At 47.0% G+C, this 18038-nt stretch overlaps 1 protein-coding gene across 2 annotated transcripts in view; it reads left to right on the forward strand.

Moving 5' to 3' along the window:
• Positions 1-18038, forward strand: part of Stxbp1 (syntaxin binding protein 1) — a 61395-nt gene that overhangs the window by 16272 nt on the left and 27085 nt on the right. For both annotated transcript variants that reach the window (XM_085835013.1, XM_085835014.1), the window contains exons 2-7: positions 8191-8240; positions 10056-10137; positions 12245-12321; positions 13868-13946; positions 14986-15089; positions 17241-17389. In XM_085835013.1, coding sequence (XP_085691139.1) covers positions 8191-8240; positions 10056-10137; positions 12245-12321; positions 13868-13946; positions 14986-15089; positions 17241-17389 — 541 coding nt within the window. The remainder of the gene's footprint in view (positions 1-8190; positions 8241-10055; positions 10138-12244; positions 12322-13867; positions 13947-14985; positions 15090-17240; positions 17390-18038) is intronic.

Here is an 18038-nt window from a genome sequence, read left to right on the forward strand (position 1 = left end):
GGCCTCAAACTCAAACAGAACTCCCTGCCTCTGCCTCTCAAGTCCTAGAATTAAAGGTGTACACCACTACCACCTGCCTCTAATTCTTATTTTTGAGATTATTATGTAATTACTTCATTTCTTCTCTTCCCTTTCCTCCTTCCAGCCCCTTTCATGTACTACCCCCTTTTCTGATTTGCTTTCACTCAAATTCATAAACTCTTTTTCTTCAATTGTTGTTGTTATTGTTGTGTGTATGTGTGTGTAATGTATATACACATATACACACATGTATATGTAATGTTTTTATACACACACACACAAACATACTGGTTTTGCTATTTTTCATCCACCATAGTAGTATGCAGGAGTTCTATGAGTTTATCTTACAATGCTTGGGTTTAATGTTTCATTTCCCCACATAGACAGTTCTTTAATTAAAATAACTGTTTTTTATATGTTCTTTTGAATCTCCATGTACATTTTGTTGTGTAGTTACTAGACAATTTGATTCCCCGAGCCTCAACGTTATACTGTGTAAAGTGAGGGTGATTATATGTACCCATGACTGGCTGTGTGCTTTCAAGGAACTGTCTCCCACAGTTCCAGTGTAGCCCTGGCTGTCCTGGAACTTAATCTCTAGACTAGACTGTTGTTATTGTTTTGTTTGTTTGCTTTTTTTTTTTTTTTAAAGATTTATTTATTTATTATATGTAAGTATACTGTAGCTGTCTTCAGACACTCTAGAAGAGGGAGTCAGATCTTGTTACGGATGGTTGTGAGCCACCATGTGGTTGCTGGAATTTGAACTCCTGACCTTCGGAAGAGCAGTCGGGTGCTCTTACCCACTGAGCCATCTCACCAGCCCTGTTTGCTTTTTTAAATGGGGGATTTGAAAAGAATTTTGTAATCTAATTTGCAAAATAGTTACCAGGTGTGGTGGTACACACATCTTCAGTCCTAGCACTCCAGAGGCAGAGGTAGGCAGATCTCTTGTGAGTTTGAGATCAGCTTGGTCTACATAGTGAGTTCCAGGACAGCCAGAGCTACATAGTGAGACCCTCTCTCAGAACCAAACAAGCACCCCCCCAAAAAAAAAAACCCAGAAAAATAAAACAAAAATAGGGTTTGTGTTGGTACAGTTTGGTGGTAGTACATAGGTTTGTCATACATAAGATCCTGGGTCTGTCGCTGGTACAAAACAACAATCCAGCAAGTGAGTACAGAGAGAAATCCTAAGATGGTGACTGCTCTTACCTAAGCATCACTGTGGCTCTGCATTTATATAACACCATAGGCCGCACTGCATTTTGTAAGGATTAAGGGAAGAGTTTTCCTGACCCATCTGGTGTGCAGACTTGTACTTTAGGACAGCCACTGTTTACCTGTATTGTCCTTCAAGAGTGAAGACAAGTGTCTCAGCAGGCCCCATGGGAAAACCTCTAAGACCTCTGTTCAAGCTGTGGACTTTGAACTGGGTCTTCTGAACACTGGGGTCTGTGTGGGGATGGAGAGCCCCTGGGCTGAGTCACCTCATTCAGCTCTGAGCCCAGCCTAGACTACTGCCCGGCTCACTTGCAGAACTCCACGCCTCTGTGCTATGCCATCTCAGATGACAGATGGGATGGGGATGAAGATACAGGACAGGAAGGAAGCTGTCATGTTTGAAGGTGACTGGGGCTTGTGGGAGTCTTCATCAAGTCCTGCTACCGTGAAGACCAGGACATCTGTTCTCATGCCTAAAAATGTGTTCTCCAGAGCCACAACCCTAACTAGGCTCTAGTTCACTAAGTTCACTAAAGTCAGTGCATGTAGTCATGGGTGTGTGTGTGTGTGTGTGTGTGTGTGTGTGTGTGTGTATCAGGGACACTGGGTGTTTTTCCTCCAGAGCTGACCATCTTGCTTTCTGAGATGGTCTCTGACAGGGACTTGGGCTTCACCTAAGCAAAGCTGGCTGGCCCACGAGCCCCAGGAACCCTCCTGTCTGCCTTTCCAGCACGTGGGTTGCAAGTAAATGCAACCCTGCCTGGCTTTGTGTGTGGAGTATGAGGTTCTCACTCAGGTCTTCAAGCTTGTGTGGCCTGAGGTGGATGGTGGAAACACTTTGGTGGAGTACTTGACCGGCTCTAGAGGGCTCTCGGTCTCTCTCCCTATAGAGGAGCTCTGCAAACTTGAGCGAACAAGATGGGATTATATGCTAGAAAATAGCCCAGGCCACTTGATTCTCCATGCTAAAATGGGCTCTAATCCATGTTTCCTTTTTGGTATTGGATTAAAGAATGTAGGGCATTGCTAGGATTGGCTGTTAATAATACCCAGGACAAATATATGCTGTGAGGATTTGGGGGACGAGATAAGGCTGTAGGAAGGCTGCAGATGCACCCGTTAGGCATGCCTGTGAATACTTGTGCTGGCTTTGACTTTTCTCATTGTATTTCTACATTCCCCAATCTGAAAGTCTCCTGAGCAATATCTTTTTACTGCATTTAAATTAATTTTTGGTAGCAAAAGATATTCAGCCTGAGTCGTTTGTTAAGTTCAGATAAAGCAGAGGGGGCTAGACTGTATGTAGCTCAGTGGCAGAGCACACACTTACCTCCCCTACCACGTCACAACCCCAGCACAGCCACAGGCAGGCTCACCTTTCATGAGAGAGCATCCTGTCCTGCCAGAGTCCTGCAGTCAGCAGAGGGTGGTTCTGCTTTGGGAATTTAGCTGACTTTGACCAAAACTTAGGACACCTGCACTTTGATGTGCCCCTCCACAATCCAAGAGTTCTTCCAACAGATGACCTCAAAGGAGTCCAGAGGAGGCCTCCACACAGTGTTGCAGAGCACTGGGTTCTGTTTTCTAGTTGGCTTGTTTGTCTGTTTGTATGAGTAGAAGCACAGAGCAACACTGGGGCATACCAGCAATTAAAGCTAATAAAGGTAACATTTTGCTCTATGTTTTCCCAATTTGCCTGTACATATATACTTTTAAAAAAGTGGTTGTATGTATAACATTAGAGGTAAAAGAGACTGTGAATTTCAGCAGAGCAGCAAAGGGCATCAGGGAGGGCTTGGAGGGAGGGAAAGGAAGGGAAAATTATGTAATTACATTATAATTTTAAAAAGAAGAAAATTAGCCAGGTGGTGGTGGTGCATGCCTTTAATCCCAGCACTTGGGAGGCAGAGGCAGGTGGCCTCTGTGAGTTTGAAGCCAGCATGGTCTACAGAGCAAATTCCAGGACAACCCTGTCTCAAAAATTAATTAATTAAAAAGCCCTCAACTCAGGTATTCCCAGTAGAAGGCAAGGATTTAAGGCACAGAGAATAAACTTCAGCATCACAAAACAACAAAACCCAGTTGTATTTGCTCTGAAACCTTGACATGCCAGCCTTCAATGAAATACATAGAATTCTAGTGCCCTGGATGTGACTTTGTGATTTCATTTACTTAAATGAAAAAAAAAAAAAGTTGTAGGGCTGAAGAGATGGCTGAGTGGGCCTGACATGAATCCCATCCCTAGAACCCCATGTAAGATGGAAGGAGAGCCAGGCATAGAGGACCCCATAATCACAGCGCTCAGGAGGCTGAGACAGGATCATTGCAAATTTTTTTTGCGGGGGGGTGGGGGTGGGGGTGGAGGGGGGGGGGGAGAAGTGTTTCAAGACAGAGTTTCTTTTTGTATCCCTGGCTGTCCTGGAACTCACTTTGTAGACCAGGCTGGCCTTGAACTCAGAAATCCGCCTGCCTCTGCCTCCCTAGTGCTGTGATTAAAGGCATGTTCTGCCACGCCCGGCAGGATCATTGCAAATTTGAGGTTAATCTGGACTACATAGTGAGCCTCAAAAGGTAAAATAAAAGTCCAGGCTCCTGGTTTTACTTAAAACTGTGGTCACAAATCCCAAATTAGCTTTTAGAACTGTCCAGAAATGGTAAAATGTGGAAAATCACTTCCGTGATCTCTGGAAAGATACAAGGTGTCTATTTTTCTCAAATCTTCCACTAACACTTATCCCCTCGCCCCCACCCCAGCTGATAACCTCATCTTCACCAGTCCATCAACGCATCCTGTTGTCTCAGCCCCTTCCACCCAGGTCAGGTGGTCCAAGTCCCTCTCCTAGAAGGGGAGGCGGGATCCTGATCCACCCTTTCTGTTGGATCTTCTTTTGTTTTTGCCAAGACCAAATGTTCTGATATCTCACATCTTTCAGAACAAACAAAGCCTTCCTTTGCTTTCTTATCTCTGTTCTCTTGGTTTATTTATTCTCGGCTACCTTTTAGCAAGTCTTTGTGAAAAGGATTGTCAAGGTCATCTCTCTATCCTCCCTCTCCCTCTAGTCTGTTCTTGTCTCACTGAGAGCCTGTCAAAGTCAGCCAAGCTCATGTCTCTGGAGTATAGCTTGGCTGTCCTCTAGACCAGGCTGGCCTCAAACTCACAGATGGCCGCCTGCCTCTGCCTCCCAAGTGCTGGGATTAAAGGTGTGAACACCACTGCTTGTTTATTTTTATTTTATGTGTATGGGTATTTTTGCACCATTTGTATATAGTGATGACCACAGAGGCCAGAAGAAGAAGGTGTCAGATTCCCTGGGCCTGGGGCTACAGTTATGAGTCACGTTGTGGGAACCCAGAATCAAACTCCAAGTTCTTCGCAAGAACAGTGAGTTCTCCTAACCACTACACCATTTCTCCAGACCCTAAAGTTTTAGTTTTTTATTTGATTTTATTTGATTCCCTGGAATTGGAGCTATAGATGGTTGTGAGCCACCATGTGGGTGCTGGGAATGGAGCCCAGGTCCTCTAGAAGAGCAGCCAGTGCTCTTAACCACTGAGCTACATCCCCAGCCCCACAAAATACAATAAGACTCCTGGTATCCTCCTACTGACCTCTCTTTGTACCCCTCGAATGGTCTTTGCCTCTCTCCCTCTCTTCCTGTCCCAAATGCTGGGGTTTGTTATGCAATATGTGTCACATTGGCCCGCTTCTTCCATCTCCATCCACAGTACCTCAGGTTACCTTTCATGGGTCCACACCACTCATCCGATAAAAAGAAGTTCAATTCCCAGCAACCACGTAGTAGCTCACAACCATCTGTTAATGGGATCTGATGCCCTCTTCTGGTGTGTCTGAAGACAGCTACAGGGTATTCATATACATTAATTAAATAAATAAATAATAAAAAAATAAGTCCACGGGGTATGGTGGCGCATGTCTTTAATCCCAGCACTTGGGAGGCAGAGGCAGGGGTATTTCTGAGTTTAAGGCCAGCCTGGTCTACAAAGTGAGTTTCAGGACAGCCAGGGCTATACAGAGAAACCCTGTCACGAAAAACCAAAAATAAATAAATATAAAAAAATTAAATCTATCAATGGATGAATCTACTGACAAGCTCCAGGTCTGGTGACTGCTTACCTCTGAATTATAGCACATTGGGGACCAAGCCATCAACCCATGAGCCTGTGGTCTGCCTCCATCCTAAGCCCATACACACCTCTTCAGCCCCAAGCCGATGTCAAGTGTCTTTTCTTTGTCCTCTACAAACTTTTTGAGTGTCCCACTTTTCTCTCTATCTGGTGGCTGCTTGTTAGTCAGGACCAACTTCCTGGGGTGGCCTTGCTCCGTCCGTTTGTGCTGTGACCTGGACCCTGGCATACTCTTTTTGAGGCACACAGGAGACGCTCTGGGTGCTGTTTTCATTGAGTGGTTGTTCCCATCATGAGCCTGTGAGGCCGCGAGAGCTGGCTGAAGCTTGTGTCGCTCCTCCTGTGTCTGCTACACTGTGGGCCCCCAGCCAATGCTCACTGAAGGAGTGAAGACATGAATATGTGTCTTCCTATATCATTATTTCCAATGGGTACACACTAGTCTATTAAAGGAATATAGCCTAATTTGCTCAAACACTTTCTGTCCAGTTTTTCACTACACCACAAAATAAGTAAATTAAGTGTCTACAGGAAATATTTTTGAGTAAGCTATGGACTATTGTGCTGGCATTTAGAATCCTAGGGATCTGGATGGGACAGAGCTCAGTGACAGAGCACTTGCCTAGTATGTGTGGGGCCCAAGTTCAGTCCCCTAAAAGGACCATAAACAATTAAGTCCCAAGAAGTAGAAGTATTTCTCTCATGTTAATCTTATTTTTATATTTTAATTTTTAAGGCAGGGTTACATAAGGCTATTTCATATAAGTATAAAGAGTACTTTGAGCATATCCTCCCATCCAGAATGCAGTTTTACTAACATAGGAAAATGAATATATAAAGTAAAAGATAACCATGAAAGATGATCTCAGCTATATGAAGTTACATAGAAAAGCCAGTATGAAATGAACTAGAGGTTAGCTAAATACATTTAGGTTGGTAAGATTACAAATGATTTTACCTTGTTTCCCTTTTATGGTACTGGGGATTGAACCCAGGACCTTGTGTTTGCTCTCCCACGGTGTAGCAGACTCGGGAGGAGCAACAAGCTTCTGCCAGCTCCCGAGGCCTCCCAGGCTCATAATGGGAGCTTTGCAGATGGTTTCCAGTTATTACCTAGGCTGGCTTTGAACTTGCCATCTTCCTACTTCAGCCTCTTGAAACAAGCATTAGATGTATTTTTAATAGTATTTATCTGTGTTTTTTATTTGCATTATTTTATTTTGTGATGCTAGGGCTCAAACCTGCGCCTTCCACTGCTGGGCAAGCACTCCACCTCCAAGCTTCACCCCTGCCTGTGTCGTCGTCTTCTTCTTCTTCTTCTTCTTCTTCTTCTTCTTCTTCTTCTTCTTCTTCTTCTTCTTCTTCTTCTTCTTCGTCTTCTTCTTGAGGCAGACTAGCCTTGAACTTGACCTACCTTGGCTTAACATTTAACATCTTGTTTTGCCTCCCAACTGCTATGGTTCCAGGCAAGTCCCACCCACCACAACTTGCAATTTTTGTTTTTAATAATCAGAAGAAAAGTTCCTAAAAACTTGAGAACACTTCCTGAGAGGATGGATTCTTGATGGTCAGAAGCAGAGTTAAGACCCTCTGTGTCCTAGAAGGGTGGGCAAGGACCTGAGTGCTGGAGTCACCTGCTAATGTCTGCTGTGAGCCTTCATTCCAGGATAATGTGGGGCCTGGCCTTTCAGAGGGGCAGGTCATATTTCCTACAAGGCCTCTGTGATATATGCCAGGCCTCTGCCGCCATTCTTGTGGGGCTGTGGTGTTGTAGAAACTCACAACGTGACAGCTGTGTGGAGCCCATGGTATAGTGAGCTTGGCAGACCTCAGGCTTCCTGACCGGAGAGTTAGAGGGGGCTCGTGGGCCTGAGGCCTGGTCTGAGTCTTTTATTTACTTACAGCAGTGGTTCTCAAATCTAATATCCTGGGGGACGGGGGTGGGAACGACGACTCCCAGCTGTCTCCATAGGAAGGCTGTGAGGTCATTGGCCTCCTTTTCATGCTCTCTGAGCCCTTTCCAGATGTCACCTGATTCCAGACAGATTGGCTTCAGAAGCAGAAGGGACAGACAGCTGTCCTCTCTAAAGGCAGACGTTAGAAGAGCTACAAAGATGTAAGACCCCTGCATACTCCCTGCATGGGTACTGTTCGTTCTCTAAAATATTATTTATTTAGTTAACACATACTGGTTTATTGTTATTATAAATGAATCAGTTACTTTTTTTCCAGTTGATTTTTGTCTTCAGAACAATATCTTCCTATATTGTTCAGGCTAGTATTCTACTACCTCTGTGTCTCAGACTGGCCTCAAGTTCAGAATTTGCCTACTTCACCCCCGAAGTTCTGGGTATGCAGGTGTGTAACACGTGGCTAGCTTCAATCTTAGTGCCCACTGTCATTTACCCACATAGAGAATCTCTGGGGTCTTGTGGTTTGAAAAGCATAAAGAAGACTGCACTTTATTTGAGGTCAAAATGTCTACGAACCGATGAGTTAAGGAACCCAGGAAAGGCCTCCCTCTGTGGTGGCTGAGTGGCTCTGTGAACAGGCTGGCTGAACTGCCCGACTGAGGAAGCAAGCCTGGGAAAGATGCTCTAGTAGGCAGGCGTGGACGCCTCAGAAATTACAGTAACATATTCTCTCTCTCTCTCCCTCCCTCTCTCCCTCCCTCCCTCCCTTTTTTTCTTTTTCCCTCATTCTCCCTCCCTCCCTCCCCATCCTTCTCCCTTCTTCTCTCTCCCTCATCTTCCCTCCTTCCCTCTCTTCCTCTCTCCCTCTACCCCGCTCCTTTTTTAGAGATCATGCATGATGTGATCAAGAAGGTGAAGAAGAAGGGTGAGTGGAAGGTAAGTAACGAGCAGCTCGTGACCGGAAGGGTGAGGTCATGGTGAGGAGAGCAGGGGCAGAAGACACAGCGGATGAAGCCTGCGCTGTGCAAGTGTAAGGACCAAGGCATTCAGGGATGGCAGGCAGGATGGTGACCTGCTTGTGACCCCAGCACTCAGGAGGTTGAGGCTGGCTGACTGGGCGAGTGGCTAAGTGCACTAGCAGAATCAGTGAGTTCTGGGATCACTGAGAGGCCTCGGCCCAGTAAACACAGTGAGGTCTATTGGAGAGGACGCACGCCATCTGTGCATGCATTCCCTCATACACATGAGCACACACATGCAAACATTCTCCCTAACCTCACACACAGAAGAAACAAAGAAGGCAGAGCTGGAGTTGCAGGGAGGTGATAGGAGTGAGTGCTTTTCCTGGCCCGAGGATGGCTGGTGCATGAGTGTGGCTCAGAAGTCTCTTCCTGGACATGGTGAGCTGGTGAGCTGGCTCAGCAGGCAAAGGTCCTCTGAGGTCAGCGTCACACTGGCCAGGAGCTAGTGGGACTCTCGGAACTTCCTCATGTGCTGTTGGAGGGGCTGCACTGCCCGTTTGGTTCAGATTTCCCTGGAATCAAGAGCCCACACATGCCCAGGTTCACTGGGCATGGGAGCTGACTGGCCAAGGAGGACTTTGAAGCTCAGTTCTGGCGCTGTGGAGTTCTGTTTCGGTTCTCCCAGGTTCTAGAGGGGAGGCCATCTGGTGGGAGCTCGCTGGCATGTCTCTCTGTCACCCTCTCCTTTAGGCAGGATTTTGTAGACACCAGAATTCCCAGCTGCCTCTGCAGATGAAGCCAAGGGGCTGCCATACAGCAGCAGAACCTTTCTGGCTGGAACCATCTGGGGTGATGGCTCCCACAGTCAGGGCCTCTCTGTGCTTTATAGAATGAGGGAGAAGAAAAAGCCTTTTTACACTGTTCCTGTGTGTGGGGTGAGAGGACATAGCAAAGATGAGGCAAACTCTGCAGGCTACAACACTTGTGCACCTACTCTATGCAGTCTATGTGTGCTGGTGAATGTAGATATCCTGATGGTAGCTGTGCTGAGCCCATGAAGCACCCTGTGTGGACACTAGCCAGTCTCCCATGAGAGCGAGTTAGGACCTGAGAATACTACAGTGTTGGTGCTATACATGATTCTCTCTCTCTCTCTCTCTCTCTCTCTTTTTTTTTTTTTTTTTTTTTTTTTTTTTGGTTTTTCGAGACAGGGTTTCTCTGTGTAGCCCTGGCTGTCCTGGAACTCACTCTGTAGACCAGGCTGACCTTGAACTCAGAAATCCGCCTGTCTCTGCCTCCCGAGTGCTGGGATTAAAGGCGTGCGCCACCAACGCCCGGCTCTCTCTCTCTTTTTTAAAAATCATTTTTATTTCATGTTCATTGGTGTTTTGCCTGCCATATGTCTGTGAGGATGTCAGAGCCTTTTACTGGAACTGGAGTTACAGACAGTTGTGAGCTGCCCTGTGGATGCTGAAAATTGAACCTGGGTCCTCTGGAAGAGCAGCCAGTGCTCTTAACCACTGAGCCATCTCTCCAGCCCCCGACTCCCTCCTCTTTATTGCCTTGTGTATAAATGCTTAGGGGTATTTTGATAGTTTATAACGTCATGTCAGTGGGAGCAAACACTGTTGTCAGAGGGTGAAGTTGGAGGTAAAGGTCAGTGCCTATCCGAGCGTAACTGTGGGCCACAGGGAAGGAAGACCCTCTCCACGCTCCAGAGCGCTTGCTTAGAAGCCAGTGAGGGAAGAAGGGCAGACACTGCAGCCCTGAGCTCTCCTCTTCCTTCCAGGTGCTGGTGGTGGACCAGTTAAGCATGAGGATGCTGTCCTCCTGCTGCAAGATGACAGACATCATGACCGAGGGCATCACAAGTGAGTACGCTCTCTCCTTCCCTTGCGGCATGCGCTACCCTCCCTGTTCATTACTGTACTGTGAATTTACACACGTCTAGCACCCCCTGTGGAAAGACGATAAGCCCTGACTGGAGCCCTCACAGAATGCAGTGCTGGGTGCTCTGTAAGGGTATGTATGATAAAGGAAGGCCGAATAGAAGGGCTGGGTGGAGAGAGAAGACTGGGGCTGGAGCGATGGCCCAGTGTGCACTGCTCTTGCAGAGGATACAGGTTCAGTTCCCAGCACCTACATTAGGGGAATCTGGTGCCCTCTGCTGGCCTTCATGGGCACAAACCCCAAGAAAGGCACACACCTATATGCATACTTTAAAAATAAACATTTTAAAAAGCAAGACGACACTCTACCCAGAAGAGGGGGGAAACAAAACCAAAATACTTGAGGGAAGAGATCCAAATAGCTGACATGTATGTGAGAAGTCCCCACCTTCATACCGATGAGGGACTCCGTGTCGGGTTGGTAAGCTCAGTGAAACGTCGGAAACTGCAGTTCCCAGTGTGATGTCATGCCAGGCCACACAGCTGCTCCAAAAAGCACTTGGCAATATTTGCTAGAGTTTAAGGTATGTGTGCCTGTGGCCCAGCAGGCTCAGAGTCAGATGTGTATTCTGAATTAACTCAGGTATGTGCTCAGCAAACATGAACTGGAGTGTCCACAGACTGTTGCTCACAAGAGGCCCACACAGAAATAGCCAAAATACCCATCAAGTATAGAAAGGTCAGGGCTGCTGATCCAGTGTGGTGGGCAAGGACATTTGCTGCCAAGTCTGATAACCCACTTGTGATCCCTATACCCACACAGTGGAAGGAGAAAACCTACTTCCATAGATTTCCCTCCAACCCCCATGTGCACACATGTACACACATATACACACACATACATACTAACGCAGTCAATGAACAATTAGGAAAAAAAAATAAGATGAGATGGTTAGTTGGCTATGGTGGCACATGGCTGGAATCTCAACACTCAGCAGTCGAGGATTATCATAAATTCAAGCATGGCCTGGGCTAGGTAGTGAGGCTTGGGTTCAGCCTGGGCTATGAGTGACATGCTGTGTTTAAAAAAAAAAAAAAGTAGAATGTTCATGGTACAGCATTTCTTACAGCAATGGAAACAGGCAGCCTCTTACTGCCCACCCACAGTTACTTCACTGAATCCAATAAACACAAGTGACAGAAAGAAAATGGCTAAGGAGATGGGTCAGTCAGTAAAGTGCTGGTTGTATAATTATGTGGGCTAGCCTTGTGTGGCGGCTCACATTTATAATCCCAGCACTCCAGAGGCAGAGGCAGGAGAGCTCTGAATTCAAGGCCACTCTGGTCTACATTACCTGGTCTGTGTCTGTAAAGAAAATTTGTAAACCAAAGCCCCCGGCCTTGCTTCATCCTGGAGCTGTTAGAAGAAGTGCAGTCATATGGAAGATGTATTTGCAATGCCTCTTAGGGGTGCGTCCCTCCGTGGCCTGTGGCTCAGTGTACAGAGCTGCCAGTTGAAACTTGAACCATGTGTACCTGGCAAGTGCTCTACACCATGAGCTGTGTCCCCAGCTCAAGAGCTGGTGACAGATGAAGCCGTCATGGAATTTGAAAGGAATTCTAGGGGATGGTTTAGATGAGAAGAAACTGAAGGGGCAAAGGGTCTGTCCTTGACAGAGTGCAGCCTCTCTCTAAGAACAGCTCAAAAGCTCTTAGTGCAGTTGGGAGGGCCTACTATGGTGAGGTTCCACAGTTTCTAATACTGTGGTGAAGTGAAGCAATGGGCTTCATTTCCAGGGAACATGGTGCTTAAAGAAGGGGAAGGGCTCTCTGTAGGTTGTGTGTGCTAGCCTGAGGGCCTGGCCAGATAGCTTCTAGTTCTTTTTTTTTTTTGGTTTTTCGAGACAGGGTTTCTCTGTGTAGCCCTGGCTGTCCTGGAACTCACTTTGTAGACCAGGCTGGCCTCGAACTCAGAAATCCGCCTGCCTCTGCCTCTGCCTCCCGAGTGCTGGGATTAAAGACGTGCGCCACCACGCCCGGCTATGCTTCTAGTTCTCTTAATCACTGTGGGCTGTGTGTCTTTGTGTAGTTGTGGAGGATATCAACAAGCGCCGAGAGCCGCTCCCCAGCCTGGAGGCCGTGTACCTCATCACCCCGTCTGAGAAGGTAAATCCCTGTGTTCCCCGCTCAGGCTGTTACTCTGGGCTTAGGCTCTGGCACAGAGCGAGCACCAGGCATTTCTAGGTTAAGCACGTTGTCAGAAGCAGGGAGAGTGGGGCTCTTGTGCAGGGAGAAGTAAGGCATGCATTGAGCCTCAGGAGATACAGTAGTGGGGCAGAGTGGACAGCCAGAGCTGGCACCCACTGCCCCTCTCCACTGTCTAGTTCCCTCCAGTAGATCCACCTCTAGGCTTTGGCGGTTTATGGCTTGTGGTGTATTTCTTCAATACCCAGCTTGTACTCAAGTTTTTCCACCTTGTTCAGATCAGATTCTTACAGGACCATTTTCCTCCTTTTTGCTGATAGTTTTTGCCAGATGTTTGTTTTTGCTGTTGTTTTTTATTTTATTTTTTAAAAGATTTGTTTATATATATATATATATGTATATATATATATATATATATATATATTATATGTAAGTACGCTTTATCTGTCTTCAGACACACCAGAAGAGGGCATCAGATCTCATTACAGATGGTTGTGAGCCACCATGTGGTTGCTGGGATTTGAACTCAGGACCTTTGGAAGAGCAGTCAGTGCTCTTACCCGCTGAGCCAACTCACCAGCCCTGTTTTTTATTTTTATCAACTTGACACAAGTTAATCTGGGAAAAGGAACTTCGGTTGAGGAAATGCCTCCTCCATATGATCTGTAGGCAAGTCTGTAGGGCACTTCCTTGCTTGGTGACTGATGTGAGAGGCCCAGCCCAGTGTGGCCAGTGCCACTCCTAGGCCCAAGTGGTCCTGGGTAGTATGTGTTTTCAAAAATAAGCTGAGCGAGAGAGCAAGACAGTCAGCAGCGCTCCTCTGTGGCATCTGCCTAAGCTCCTGCCTCAGCTGCCTGCCCTGCCTTCCCTCAGCAATAGACAGTGTTATAGGACTGTGAGGTGACGTAGGCCCTTCCCTTTCCAAGTTGCTTTTGGTCACAGTGTTTAGCTCAGCAATAGAAACCCCAAGGCCTTATTTATCTATTTATTTATTTTAAAAATCCCCTGAGCCGGGCGTGGTGGCGCACGCCTTTAATCCCAGCACTCGGGAGGCAGAGGCAGGCCGATTTCTGAGTTCGAGGCCAGCCTGGTCTACAGAGTGAGTTCCAGGACAGCCAAGGCTACACAGAGAAACCCTGTCTCGAAAAACCAAAAAAAAAAAAAAAAATCCCCTGGTTTTCACATATTGCCTTCACTTTCAAAATCCGGTGTTCAGGTAAGTTTCTGTCAGAACGTCCCTATGAATCTTCTCGAAGGTTCTGAACAGTTTTGTGAGTCCAGGTTCCAGTGGCACTGACACTGCCATCTTGGAGTGAACCACATTCTGGAGTAATCTTACCTTTAAGTGCTCAGAGCTGGTTGTGACTAAACACCAGAAGTGCTAGAGACACACACAGGAAACCATTGTTGTAGTGCAAGGAGCCCCAAGCCAGTGGATTTAGTCAGATTTAGGTTGCACTAGCTTCTAAAATTGAATTTAATGCCCCCCTCTTCCCCCTATTTACAGTCTGTCCACTCTCTGATCAGTGATTTTAAGGACCCACCGACTGCTAAATATCGGGCTGCGCATGTGTTCTTCACAGACTGTAAGTACCCCATGGGCTGCTCCTGCTGGCCCAGGTTGGCATTTCTTCACAGTTCCACTGAGGCTGAGCCGGGGCAGGGCAGCAGAAGAAATGAGCCGTACTACAGTTACTTAATCTTCTCTCTTCAGCAGATGAACAATGTAAGACACACACACACGCACAAGTGTATACTCACACACACGCACAGGTATACAACATACATGTGAGTGTACACACACACATACGCACAAGCATATATTCACACATGCACAAGTATGTATACAGACTCATGCACAAGTGTACACACAAACACACACACATGTCGAGTGTATACACACACATGCACAAATGTATAACACTATCAGAAAGAGAAGGAGAAGTAGTAGTAGCTGAGGAAAGCTGGCCCACCAGGCTCCTCTGGGAGCTGAGGGCTTCCTGCTGAGCACAGTTTCCGGGTGCTCCATTACACGGCCATTCAGAGTTCTCTGGAGCCTGTGGGCTGTTTCTGTGAGGTCTTTGGACCATAACAGTTCCAGTGGGCTGGCCCAGAGTTGTTTTGTGCTGGGTTGTGTGTGGATAAGTTTTCTGAGTGGAGCAGCCACAACGACAGAGTGGTAGCCTCGCCACTCTTCTCCCTCAGGGTAACCCCACAGCCCCTGCTGAGACTGCAGAAAAGGAATGGAACCCCTCCTGGCACCTCAAGCTGTTTTTCCACCAGGGGCCTCCCATGTTGTGGCTCTTGGTTCCATCATCAAATCTGTGTGCTTTCTTCCTCACCCTTTCCCAATGGCTTCTGCTGTCTGCTCTCCTTTGCCTGGAAGCAGCACCTAGTCTTTATTGGCTTGGGTAGCGCAGTCGGCTGCTGGCTGCCGTGTTGAGGGCCCTGCAGGTACTTTTCCATCTCTGGAACTCGTAGATGGGATGCAGGTATTACTAGGTGCCATTTTAGAATCTGAGTAAAAAGAGGTGCAGTGACATCATGGCTGTTGACTGAGCTGGCAGATGAATGGACGGACAGACGGACGGACAGAAACCCCACTGTTTTTTCTCATTCTTGCAGCTTGTCCAGATGCCCTGTTTAACGAGCTGGTAAAATCCCGAGCAGCCAAAGTCATCAAGACGCTGACGGAAATCAACATTGCATTTCTCCCCTATGAGTCCCAGGTGCGGTCTGTTTCTGTGCGGATGTTTATTTAAGGGAAATGGGCTGCCATGGCGTCTGCCCGATGATGTCATCCCTTCACCCGCCCTTACTGACTGCAGTGGTCTCCGTGCTGCCCGAGCACCACTGAGCACTGCCCACTCCTCTTCACTGACTCCTTGAATAACCAAAGTAGCTGTTCCTAAAAGGGGACGAGGAGGAAGGGCAGACTCTAGAGCACCCATCTGCTGCATAGGAGGCTGTTTTTATTGGCAGTAACCCCAGCTTGTCATGTGCTGAGAGCAGATGGTCACCTCCATCATAAGCTGTTAGCACTTCATCCACCCTTACCCGGAGGTTCCAACAGCAACTCCCCGTGGAAAAAAATATAAAGCTTTTGTCTCCACAAAGGTAAAGCTGATTGAGAGAATATATGAAATTTATTTGAGTATGTTAGAGCTCGTCCAAATGTTTTCTCTTGGCAGAAGGAACCAAAAGCCATAGGACTTGTATGTGTTCTGTGGTGTTGAAAGATGTATATGGATCTTTATAGATGAGCTCCTCACACTGTGGGGTTAGGATGCTATTGTTAGGCAGGGGCTGGATGGAGCTTGGGTGGTAGAGTGTTTCCCTAGAAGGCGCAAAGCCAGCTGCAGTTGGGCTTTATAAACTGAGTGTGGTGGCAAGCCTGTATTCCTAGCACTTGGAAGGTGCGTGGAGGCAGGAGGATCAGGAATTCAAGGCTGTCCTCAGTTATAACAAGTTAGAGGTGAAGCTGGGCTACATGAGACCCTGTCCAAAAGAAAGAAAAGAGAAATGGGGTGGGGAGGAGAGAAAAGAAAAGAGAAAAGGAGAGGGGACAGGTACAGCGTGAACATTGGAGCTGGCTCAGTGCCTTTTTGCTTGCCCTGAAACCTGTCTCCTCCTGGAGAGCTGAATATGCTTACCTGCTTCTCTATAAACCCCAGCATCACCTAAGTAAATGAAGCCCAGGGTTAGCACATAAAAGCATGAGAAAGTAGGAAGTTTAAAAATCAGTTTTTACCAGGCACACCTTTCGTCCCAGCACTTGGGAGACAGAGGCAGGCAGATCTCTGTGAGTTTAAAGCCAGCCTGGTCTACAGAGTGAGTTCCAGGCCAGCCAGGGATGTATAGAGAAACCCTGTCTCAAAAATAAAATTAAATACATACATACAAATCACGTTTTAAGTTGAACATGTTCTCAACCCTGTAACCCCAGCACTTAGGATTCTGAGGTTAGAGAAGTACCTCAAATCTAATACGAGCCTGGGCTAAGTAGTGAGTTTCAGGTCAGCCTGAAGGACAGAGTGCGGCCTTGTCTCCATCATCACCACCACTACTCTCACAGGGAGGTCCAGGTAGTTTAACAAGTGAGAACTTGAGAGGATCCCGAGAGTTGGTTGACTCCATCTTAAAGAGAGAGTCTAACTTCCACAGCGCTTTACAGAAAGGGTGGGAGGAGCAGGAGGAGGAGAGCACTTAGAGCAGTTTGCTGGAGACAGGATATCATTAAACCTATAAAAAGCTCCCTTATTTGCCCACAGTTGTGGCACAATCTCCAGATCATGCGTTGTTTATTGAAAGCAAACTCAGACTGGCCTATGAACCCTTGCACTGCCCTCCAGCATCGCTCACAGGACACGCTAGGTGCACACACCACACCCTAAGTAAGATCTTGGGCTTCACCCTTCCCTTCTCACGCCTTCTGCTGGCAGCAAACACCTCCCCTCCTTGAGACTCTTCTCAGACCTCCCTCCCCTGTGAGTCCAGGCATACACGTGCACGCGCACACACACCCATGTATGCATACACACGTGCACACACATGCGAACACACACACACAGCCATCTGGGGCATTCTTTGCCTGCTTTACTCTCTTCTCAGTTGTTTACAGTTTTCGACCCCATATAGTTTATTTCAGAGTGTTTAATGTCTGTCTTCCCCTGTAATGTGACAGACTCCTTGGGAGCAGGGATTTTTTTTTTTGGTCACTAACAGTTGAAGTGCTTGGCACTGGAATAACCAAAAGCATGAGCAGGCCACCAGGGTGGCAGATGGGCAGATGGATGGATAGACAGATAGCTGGATGGACAGACGGACATTCCAGCTGCTCACTGATAGGACTTACACCCCTGCGTGCTCTGTCGCTCCAGGTGTATTCCCTGGACTCCGCTGACTCTTTCCAAAGCTTCTACAGCCCTCACAAGGCGCAGATGAAGAATCCGATACTGGAACGCCTGGCAGAGCAGATCGCAACCCTGTGTGCCACCCTGAAGGAGTATCCAGCTGTGCGGTATCGGGGGTAAGGCACCATGCTAGACTGGTCTGGGTGTCCCACAAATACCTGAGGTCAATCCCTAGAACTCATGAAAAGATGGAAGGAGAGAATCAGTTCACAACTGATTCTCTTTGGACTCATATACACATGTGTGCCATGCTCATATGCCCTAACACAGATCACAAAATAATTAATAAATAAATATATTATCACAATGATTTTATCTGTTAGCACATTCAGAAAAGAACATAATACATATTTGGTTATTGAATAATTAAAATATAAACCTCCATGCCATTGCAACGCATATTTCCTCATTTTTAATCTCTTTAAAATGTTTTCAAACCAACCTCTCTTTGCAGAGGTTTTGAAAGTAAAGTACGAAGTCAGGCTTGGTGGCACGCATCTGCAGTTATAGCACTTAGGAAGCCGAGGCAGACAGATCAGGAGTTCCAGGTTGCCCTCAGCTGAAAGAGAGGAGAGAATGGGGTGGGGGTGGCAGGTGAATAATTTTCTAAAGGGCAGTCTTTGGATTTTTTTCTGACAGTTTATTTATTTTTATGTTTATTGGTGTTTTGCCTGCATCTGTTCGAGGGAACCAGATCCCCTGGCACTGGAGTTACAGATGGTTGTGAGCTGCACGTGGGTTCTGGGAATGGAACCCAGGTTCTCT

This window comes from Mus caroli, unplaced genomic scaffold, assembly GCF_978045245.1.
Source record: "Mus caroli unplaced genomic scaffold, Mus_caroli_1 scaffold_2, whole genome shotgun sequence".
Lineage (NCBI taxonomy): Eukaryota > Metazoa > Chordata > Mammalia > Rodentia > Muridae > Mus > Mus caroli.